This window comes from Sminthopsis crassicaudata, chromosome 3 (assembly GCF_048593235.1).
Source record: "Sminthopsis crassicaudata isolate SCR6 chromosome 3, ASM4859323v1, whole genome shotgun sequence".
Classification (NCBI taxonomy): Eukaryota; Metazoa; Chordata; class Mammalia; order Dasyuromorphia; family Dasyuridae; genus Sminthopsis; species Sminthopsis crassicaudata.
Genome location: NC_133619.1, coordinates 428,081,275 through 428,091,781, shown reverse-complemented (window position 1 = coordinate 428,091,781; position 10,507 = coordinate 428,081,275). Strand labels below are relative to the sequence as shown.

The 10,507-nt window shown below is 31.5% G+C and overlaps 1 protein-coding gene across 5 annotated transcripts in view; it reads left to right on the top strand.

Moving 5' to 3' along the window:
- Positions 1–10,507, top strand: part of ITPRID2 (ITPR interacting domain containing 2) — a 46,382-nt gene that overhangs the window by 31,423 nt on the left and 4,452 nt on the right. For 2 of the 5 annotated variants that reach the window (XM_074302954.1, XM_074302953.1), the window contains exons 12-16: positions 605–685; positions 795–922; positions 1,285–1,435; positions 4,002–4,067; positions 4,730–5,191. In XM_074302954.1, coding sequence (XP_074159055.1) covers positions 605–685; positions 795–922; positions 1,285–1,435; positions 4,002–4,067; positions 4,730–5,191 — 888 coding nt within the window. Of the gene's footprint in view, positions 1–604; positions 686–794; positions 923–1,284; positions 1,436–3,331; positions 3,479–4,001; positions 4,068–4,729; positions 5,192–10,507 lie in introns of those variants that run through there. The other 3 variants (XM_074302955.1, XM_074302956.1, XM_074302957.1) reach the window with 3 other exon arrangements.

Here is a 10,507-nt window from a genome sequence, read left to right as displayed (position 1 = left end):
TTTTTGGAATACAGAGTAGATGAAGGAGAGTAAGGTGAAATTTTATCTGGAGCCAGGTTGTGAAGGACTTTAGATATCAAAGAGAGGTATTTGTATTTTATAATAGAATCAATAGAGAGCCATTGAGGTTTCATGAGCAGAGGAATAACATAGATACGTGCTTTAGGAATATCAATTTAATATTTGTATAGAACATGGATTAGAAGGGAGAGTATGAGACTGGAGCAATAGTGTGGTGTGGGATTCTATTGTTAATCCTTGAAAAGAGATTGAAAGAATGGATAGCTACTATCTTAAGATACCATTTGTTTTTCCTAACTATAATATGGAATAATATTGTATTACCAAATTCAGGATTATTGAATGAAGTGTTTGCAGTTAGCTAAGTGGTTTGCAAATGTTATAATTAACATCCATAATTTTTTTCTATAGTTTTGAGTGAGTTACATATTTGGAAAATTTTAAATTAGTATAACAAAGCAAAATTGGAATAAGATAGTGTATTTCTCAAACTTTTGCCTTTATTCATAATCTCTTAGAGTTGTTTTGAGCTATTTGGAGATAAAAATATTAAGATTTTCATGAATTATTTTATTTTGTGTAGTATCCAGTGATGAGAGGGCATGATCATGCTGCTTCCACCCCATATGCTACTCAGAGATCATCTATTCTACCTCTTTATGAAGTGAGTTTATAACTTTATATTATTCTGAATTCGTAAAAATATGTGTATTTTATATAGTTTGGAAGTGAAATGTAAGTCAAAATATTATAGCAAAACAGTTTTATTTCAGAATACTTTTCAGGAACTACAAGTAATGAGGCGAAGCCTGAATTTATTCAGAACACAAATGATGGATTTGGAACTGGCGATGTTACGTCAACAAACTATGGTTTACCATCATATGACTGAAGAAGAGAGGTAAAAAGACTATCTTGTCTTTTTTTTATTCACTTAATTAATTTTTTGATGTAAAAACGATTGCTAAAATGATTTAAGCCATTTGTTTATTTTGCTTAGCAAGCTATATTTCATTTCCTGGGTGAAATGGAGACTGGAAAGAGACTAAACATCTCTGTCTTTTATATTAGGTGTTTTATTTTGGTTGTATCATTTTGTTGTAAGTGAGGAAGTAAAGAAAGCATTTAGTTTTTTCTAACTTAAGATTCTTTGTGGAACTTAGAATTTTTAGATCCATTGTAAGTGCTTGCTAGTTACCTGTTTATTGTTATAATGCTGAAGCCTACTTTTCATTCATACTTTTCCATGTGTAAAAATGTTAGATATGAAGTTGATCAGCTTCAGAGTTTGAGGAATTCAGTCAGAGTGGAACTTCAAGAGCTAGAACTACAGCTGGAAGAACGTTTACTTGGTCTGGAAGAGCAGCTTCGTACTTTGCATGTCACTTCTCCTTATCGTTCTCCAACACTCATGGTGTGTATTAAAAGTGATTATATATCTTCCAATGAGTTTTCCTTTTGTTTCATGGGAGAGACTTAATGGAAATAATTTCTGATAGTGAAGAAACCTGTATTCTTGAATGATATTTGCTTAATAAAGTGTAGGGAATAAGTTTTCAAAGTTTAGTTCTCTAAAAGTTTCATTTGTTCTATTAAAAAAAAAATCAACATTCTTTTCTTATTAAAATTTTGAGTTCCTAATTCTTCTCCTCCTTCCCACCACTCTTCCATCCACTGAGAAGGCAAGCAGTGTATCAGTTATGCATGTGAAATCATACAAAACATTTCCATATTAGCCGTGTTGCCAAAAAAAATAAAAAAAAAAAAAAGGCAAGAAAATAGTATTTCAGTTTGCACTCAAGAATTCATCAGTTCTCTCTCTGGAGTTGGATAACACCTTTTTCAGTATGAGTCCCTTGGAATTGTCTTGGATTATTGTATTGATGACAGTAGCCAAGTCTTTCCACAGTTGATAATTCTTACAGTTGTGCATAGTGATCTCCCAGATCTTCTCACTCCAATTTGCATTACTTCATATTTTCTGAAACTACCCTCCTCATTATTTTTTATAGCACAGTACAGCCCTATCACAATCATATGCCACAACTTGTTCAGGCATTTCCTAATTGATAGGCATCCTTCAATTTTCAAATATTGGCCACCATAAAAAGATAGACTATAAATATATATTTATATATAAAGCACAGTTTTATTGCCATTTGAGTATAGTTTTAAATTGTTCTTAAACATATTTGGATCTGTTCACAATTCCAATAGTTTATTAGTGTGCCTATTTTTCCCTCTTTTTCTCTCACGTGTCATTTCTGATGGGTGTGAGAGGTACTACCCTCAGAGATGTTTTAAATTGCATTACTCTGACAATAGTGATTTAGAGCATTTTTTCATGACTATTGACACTTCTAATTTCTTCTGAAAACTACTTGTTCATATCCTTTCATTATTTATCCTTTGAGGTATAGCTCTTATTTCATACTTTTAATTCAGTTTCCCATATACATTTGAAAAATGAGACCTTATCAGAGAAATTTGATGTAAATTTTTTTGATATGACTGTGGTACATTTTAGCAAAATATAGTTTCCTTGACTATCTCATTTAATTAGTTCTCTTTTTTGCTTTTGCTTTGGCTGAGATTATAACTCTACTCCTGCTTTTTATATTTAAGTTGAAACATAATAAAATTCTGCTCTAGCCCTGTATTTAACTTGTATGTCTTTCTTTTTCAAGTGTATCTCTTATAAGCAACATATTGTGGATTCTACTTTCCAAACCATTTTGCTATCTTCTTCCATTTTATGATGAACTCATGGCATTTACATTCACAGATAGTGTGATATCAATACTAAATATATTTCCCTATATCCTATTTTTTTCTGTTCATCCTTTTTTTTTTTTATTGTGTCCCTCTGCAAAAGTCTGTTTTGCTACTAACCACTGCCTCTTTTAATCTTCCTTTTTTCATCCCCCATTTCTCTTGTCCCATTTCCCTTTTAGTTTCCTATTGGCCAAGTTAAATTTCATTAGTCAAGTGAGGTTGTGTGATCTGGGGAGAATTATGGTCTCTGTTCTGGTCTTTACTCAGGAAGGGATCCTGCTCTCCTGCAACCACAAGTGTTGGTGGTTCTCTCTTTCCTTGGCACTAAGAACAGGGCCCTTGCTGCCTTATGAATGGCTTACTGCCCTGAAACTGTGACCTAGAACTACTTGTGGGCAATAGAGTTGCCAGTCACTAGCTGCACCTAGTATCAGCAAAGGATCTCCCTGTAATCTCTAATCTGTCTGATCCCCTTACCATTTCCTGGCTTAGAATTCTCAAAACTGCTAACTGCTGCTGTCTCTACTGCCTCCAGGGTCCACTGCTACTGATGCTGCTGCTGCCTCCACTGCTTTGTATATTCTGAGCTGGCCCATTCCCTGTTGTTGCAGACCTCTCCTGTCAACATCCTAAGTTGTCTTAGGCTGGAAAAATGTCTCACCGTCACCTGTCAATGAAAAGTCAAGGTTTAAATTTAGAAAAATGACAAGAAAATTTTATCTAAGTTACCTTTCATAAAACATTGACTTTATTTTTACTGATAATCATTTTATTTTCCTTTATTTTGCATATGTGCTATATTCTAAACAATTGAGGTTTTAGGCTGAACACTTGCAAGAGGAATACAGAAATAAGAGTCATAAATGGACTTTATTTTCTTACTGTTGATATTTCTGTTCGTATTTCTGAATATCCTTATGAAATTTGAATCTTTATATATGTTCCCTCTTTTCAACAACATAATGTGCATATTATGTATGTTGTGCCAAAGTAAATGTTTATTATGACTATATTACATTAATTAGTAATGTAATTACTCTGAATAGAGCAGAAAAATATTGGATTAAAACTGTTAATATTGCCCAACATCCATAATTTTTTTTTGTTCTCTTTTGAATTGTCTTAAAGTAATATTGGCATTACTTTGAGAAATTATTTACATGTCTATAACAAAATTTAATTTTTTTTTTCTTTGACTCTTTTAGGGAATGTATGGAAGTAGAAGTGCTGATAATTTGTCATGCCCTTCTCCATTGAATGTAATGGAACCAGTAAGACTTTCTACTTTTAAATCATGGGGGAAGGGAATGATATAAGATAATGGCATTTCATAAACATAGATGTTTCTTAGTGTAGGTGTATTATATTAGGGAAGTTGAGAAAATTGCCTGGACTATAAATTTAACATTTCTGAAAGTCCTGTACAGCCTTGGTTCTTTAGAAAGTTGTTTAGTTAACAATAGTGATTTCTCTTTATGACTCAAAGAATAAAATAAATCATCAAAAGCATCTAACATACCTTTTAAAGAATTTCCGTTCTCAAGTCAGTACTTTATCTTTTAACAGTAATAAAATTCAGAAAGTTTTTGAGGCCTGAATTATAGTCTACTTTTCTTTTTAAGTTCTTTAAAGTGATTAAAATCACTTTGTGAAGAAGAAACATTTTTTAAATAATCAGTTTTCAGCAGTAAGATTTCAAGATGCCTTTGTTATAACAGTAAAGTTGCATTTCATTATTTATGTTATATTTTGCAAAATATTTAAGTTTTATTCATATAACAAAGACACTATTTATAATGACTAAATTAATGAAGTGCTATCTGTATAGATCATGTATCATAGTATTTGCTGAGAACTTGTTTCTTTAGGTTGGCATCATTGTTTTCCTTTTTCTTAAGGAGAGAATACAGTAACTCATTCTCTAATTTTCTAGGTCACTGAACTGATGCAAGAGCAGTCATATTTGAAGTCTGAATTGGGGCTAGGGATTGGAGAATTGGGTTTTGAAATTCCTCCTGCAGAAAGTTCAGAATCTGTTTTCTCCCAAGCCACATCAGATTCTTCCTCTGTGTGTTCTGGTCCCTCTCGTGCAAATCGGAGAACTGGAGTAATCTCTACTGATTCATCTAGCAAGGCCAAGACTCATTTGCCAAGCAAGAAAGTATTTAGAGCTTCTGTGGCCTTAACACCAACAGCTCCTTCTAGAATGGGCTCAGTGCAGACCCCTCCAGCTCCTGAAAATTCTGAGGAAATTGGAGTAGCTGAGGAAGCTATAGAGTCTGTGGAACCTAAACCTGAAGTGGAACAAAAACTTGAAAATGTGCCAGTGCTACCAGCTTCTGAGGAAAGTCAAAAGAATGTAGAGCATGATGAATTACAGCAAGTCATACGAGAGGTAAGTAAAGAATATTTTAATTGCTTTAAATGGGAAAATTGTAAGGGTTAGAGATTTTGTTTAGACTTGACTCATTGATTTAAAAAATACTGTATTGATGTGACTTTCAGAAGATCTTTTAGCCCCCGTTTTATAGTAAATAAGAGATCCTTCAATCATCTAAGTGACTTCCTTTTGCCTCTTGAATAAAATAAACTCCTCTCACTTTTAAAGCCTTCCCTACCTTCCAGCCTACTTTTTAAGACTTATACATTATTCTCTTTTCTTTATCTTTTGGGCTAACCAAATTGCTTTTCCCCCTATTTCTTATACAATTCTTATTTGCAGTTTCTATGCCTTTGCATTCATTTTCCTTTGCCTATAAATAATGTATTACCACTTTCCTTACACGTCTTAGAATCCTTTATATCCTTAAAGACTCATCTTAAATACTACTTAATGTAGAAAATTTTTCCATATTCCCCAGCTGTCCTTCCATGATTCCCCCAAACTCCTGTGTTGTATCCCTAAAAAAAATGTAACCTCTTTGAGGCAAGGACTATTTAATTTTTTTGTCTTTTGACCGCAGTACTTAATACAATGCTTGGCATGTATTTGGAACTTAACAAATGCTTGTTTGTTGATTTGAATCTGTTAAACCAAATCTATAATGGGAAAAAAAGTTCATGAACATTGAAAGTACAATATAGCATGAATCCAGAGATAAATTTCCAGCACAATATAGAGATTGCTCATAATAAAAGAAGGGTTAAACAAGGCATTATAAAAAGAAATTTTAAAAAGAACAAACATAGCTACTGGATAAAATGGAAGAAGACAAGATGTTTCACTTGTAAAAAGTAGAGAAAAGAGGTTTTTACCTAGATAATCTGAATAATGAAGAATTTTAAGAGATATAGGAATTAGAATGGAAGATTAAGGAATGTTGGCAGTAGAGAAAAAATGAGCACTTGGTCTGGGAGAGAATGACAAGATACTGTTATTATTGGAATACATCAAGTTAATAAAAGAAAAGACTCAATTTACTGAAGTGTGATGGGAAATGTAATGTAAATACAGACACGGTTCAGTGATAAGTTCATATCGAAGTACCTCTATAAACCTTATACCCCTATGGCTTTCAGAGTAATCTAGTGTTCTCTTTTTAGACAGTACTGACCTCCTCTGAAAGGGGGGGAAGGGGAGTGGAGAAAACATCTGATTTCTGAGAGAGATAGTAAAACATTTTGATAGCAATCTGGTGTGTGTATCTTAAGTCAGGAAATAATCAGACTAAGTAGGATTTTTTTTTTTTTTTTTTTTTTTTTTTTTTTTTTTTTTTTTTTTTTTTTTGGTGAAGATTGTGTCATGATGGATTTGAAGGGGAAAAAAAACTCATTACTTACACAGTTATGGATCATTCGATTCCAATAATCTTCCCAAGAGGAAAATTTGCTGTTATGGGCCAGAACTCTGAACTTGAAACAAAGGAAACAAAGGATTCTTACAATTTGCCTTTTTCATATCACAAAGAAATTACAGTAAACCAAAGCTAAAAAAAAAAAATCCTGCTATTTAAAATTATATTGACCAAGTTGTTGTTGGAAAAAAAAACAAAAAACTTAAAAGCAATAAACCAAAACATCAATATTTCTGAGGCAAGGAAGAATTCTCATAGAACAATGCAACCACTTGTTTAGTATTTGACATTTAACATTGTTGAATTAATTTCTGTGGAAACATATTCAGCTATTCTAGTAAGTAACTTTATATTTTTCAATAGAAGTAAACAGTTATAGGCCATTGTTCACTTACATTATAATCTATCTAAACATATCTGAAGTCAGTCTAGCTTCTTATTTCACAGCATAAGGTCACATAAACTACAGAAAAGGGAAAAAAAAATTAATTAGGGTAAAAGTCTAGTGACTGAACAAGGCTATCAAGAAAGCTGTGTTTTTGTTACTAACACTGAATTCTAGTAAAGTAATGCCTTTAACATCACCTTTTTTTCCCTCTCAAAATTTGGTCCATAGGTTATAGTGATTCAATTCACTTTAAACAGTTATTGAATATCTCTAGGAAAGACATTGGGAACACAAAGATAAAATGAAAAGCACTCCTTACTCTCAAAGAACTTTTATTTTTAACAGGGATTAGAGGGAGAGATATTTGACAGATATACAGATCAGTTGTTTTTATTGTATTTTTTTTTTTTGTCATTGCTAAAGATCTGTGATTTCATTATTATGTTGAACTTAAGGTGTTGAAAACTTTTCATCAATGAAAAGTAATGTGATACCTGTAATTAGATTTTAGAGATTTTCCTAGGGCACTGAGATGTTAAGTGATTTGCCATAGTCATCTCTTGTATATAAAGAAATTGATGAACTTTTTCTTTTTTAATTTAATGCCTTGTTTAAACTTTTTATTGTGAAAAAATACCCTAACTCTATTTATCTTTTCCTTTCACTCTTTTGCTCTAATTGAAATAAGGCTCTCCAATGCCTCCAATTCATTGGGTAAAGTGATGAGATCATATCCTTGCTTATCAGTATTTCTAGATCATTTATTCTTTATCCTTTATGCAATTTGAGAGATAAAATCAGTACCAATCTTTTTTTTTTTTTTTTTTTTTTTTAACAACTTTTGGCAACTCAAGATTTACTGACTTTAGCATTTTGATTTAGTCTTTCTCCTTAACATGTATTCTGGTCTTTTTTTTTTTTTTTTTTTTTCACACCACTCTCATGTCCCCTACATTTACTAGATTTGTTAGCTCCTTAAGAACAGGAACCATATGTTGCTTAATATAGTGGTAAACTTTACAACATAGCATATACACAATAGGTACTCAATTTGTTGAATTTGAGTAAAGATAAACCACTTATTAAGAATATTGTATTTTCAGGGTCAGTCCACTAGCAATATTATTTCTGATTAAACACTTAATTTCATGTTTTTTTCATTGAAATAGCCCAAATCTTTTTTTTTGGGGGGGAGGAGGAGGAGGAGGAGGAAAAGGAAAGGAAAAGGGGAAATATTAAGACCACTGGTAAAGGGAATTCAGAGTGAGTAACAACCTCTCTCCACCAGTGCAAATCAGCAAGTGCAGTGTATGGTCTTAGAGAATTACCTGAAGAACTAAGAAAACAGTGACTTGCTTAGTCACACAGTCAGTATGTGTATCAGAGGAAGAACTCCAGTTATATACTTGGTGTTTTTCACACTAGAACAGCAAGAAACAAATTTGTTTTTTCTTTCAATTTTCAGTGCTGAGAGTCACAACGTCTGGCATGATTAATTAATTTCTGACTTTGAGATCTTCTATTTATTAGTATGCTGCACTATTTCTCTTTACAAACCGTCTCAATTATAACCCTTATAACATTACCTTCAAATAATATCAAATAAGTTTTGGCATTGTCATGAAGGACAAGATTAAAGCTTTTGAAGAGATTAGCATAGTTTCTCTATGCTTTATAATCAATTTGGATCTTTAAAAAGTTTTCCCCTTTTTTTCATTCTCTTATTTGTCTCACTGAATTCTTTAAGAATCCATTTCACTACTCATTTTCCTTTTTATTCATTTATCAAGAATTTTAAACTATTCTGTAGGATTTTACAGTTACACTTTCTCATTTTGGGGAGTGTAGTTGTTATTGCAATATTATTCCTTTCCTCTGAAGGTTTCTTCTTACTTTTTTAAGCAAGAAGCATTTGTTTATTATAATAGGGGTTTGCAAATGGAATCCCTTTTAGTACAAGGATGGTATAGAATTTACTGTAAGTACTCAGGAAATGCTTGCTGATTGACTAGTAAAACGTTCATTAATATTGAAAAATAGTAAAGATTATAAATGACTTGGCATTGAGATGGTGATAGAGACAAATTTCATAGAAATTTTACTTCCATTTTCCTTGTTTTGTATCTTATAGCTAAGTAAGAAATTCTGTTCTTTACTATTAGTTATATTATCTAACACCCAATTCATTAAAAAAATTTATTCTGAAATGCTCTTGTTCTTGTTACAAGATCCTCATTACTACTTAAAGTTTAAGAATAAGAAAGGGAATAAAAATTGCAAAGTTTCAATATAAATTATTTCTTCAGTAAACTTTAACATCAGTAATTAATAGGTTTTTCTGAGTTTCTATAATGTATCTCTATTTGACATGATAGAGATAAATGAAATATAATTGCTTGATATTTTTCAATTAAAATGTGTTCAGGATATATTTAGGAATGTTTTAGGAAATGGATGGGGCTAACAGGAAAACATAGAAAGTAGAATTTTTAAAAGCTAGTCAAAAATATTTTAAGTGGTGACTTGGGAAGGCATTATCAGTTTATTTAAAGAAGTGCACATTTAAAACTTTATAATAGGTATATTTGGAGGTAATGCTATATAATTGCAAAGAAAGGGTTGGCTAAGTATACCCAGTGTCTGAACATCTGAAGAAGGAAACACTGATGAAACTGTTGTTTTTCTTAGTTGTACTCTACCAAGAATAAAAATAGCATCTCTGTGGTACCTTGAAGGGAAAAAAGGAAATTGTGGATAAAATATAATAAAATGAATTGTCTAAAATTTATCTCTGGTATTTTTAGGTTTTATTATTAGAGTATGCAAGGAATTTTTCCAATGAAGTATGCTAAAGAACAATTTCTCTCTTTAAAAAGCATAGATGACAAACTATAGTAAAAGATTATCCCTTAAAAAAAATATTTTATTTTCATTAGGAACAAATATTACATTTATATTACTTTACTACTAATAGTGACTATTATCAATTATTTGTTATTTTGTGTATATAGCTATGAACATTTTAAGCCACAAAGGGACAGAAGATACCTTAAGAAAAATATGAAAGTAGATTAATTTATTCTGTTAATTTATTTTTCATAGTCCTTGGTGTATCCTGACAAAAGCTATTAAGATTCACCAAAAGAAAAATAAAGACATTATTATATTGTATCATTTTCTTTCTATAAGCTAATGGTTTTGTAGAATAATCTAGTGCTTTTGTTATATTCTACTCACTTGGTTGATTTGATTATTGTCACTACATTTAGTTCAGTTATATTAGCATGTATGAAATACCTACTATAATTTCTACAAATCAGTTCCTGTTCTCAAGGATCTTAAATTCTTCAGGTGAAAAAAACATGTATATAAGTAAATACAAAATTATTTCAGTGAGGGAGGCAGCACCAACCAGGTGGATCAGCAAAGATCTCTCAAGAAGTGGCTGGAACTGAGCCTTGAGAGATAAGAATTCTAAGAAGCAAAGGTCAGGAGAAAATATTCTAGCTATGGGAGACAATTATGTAGA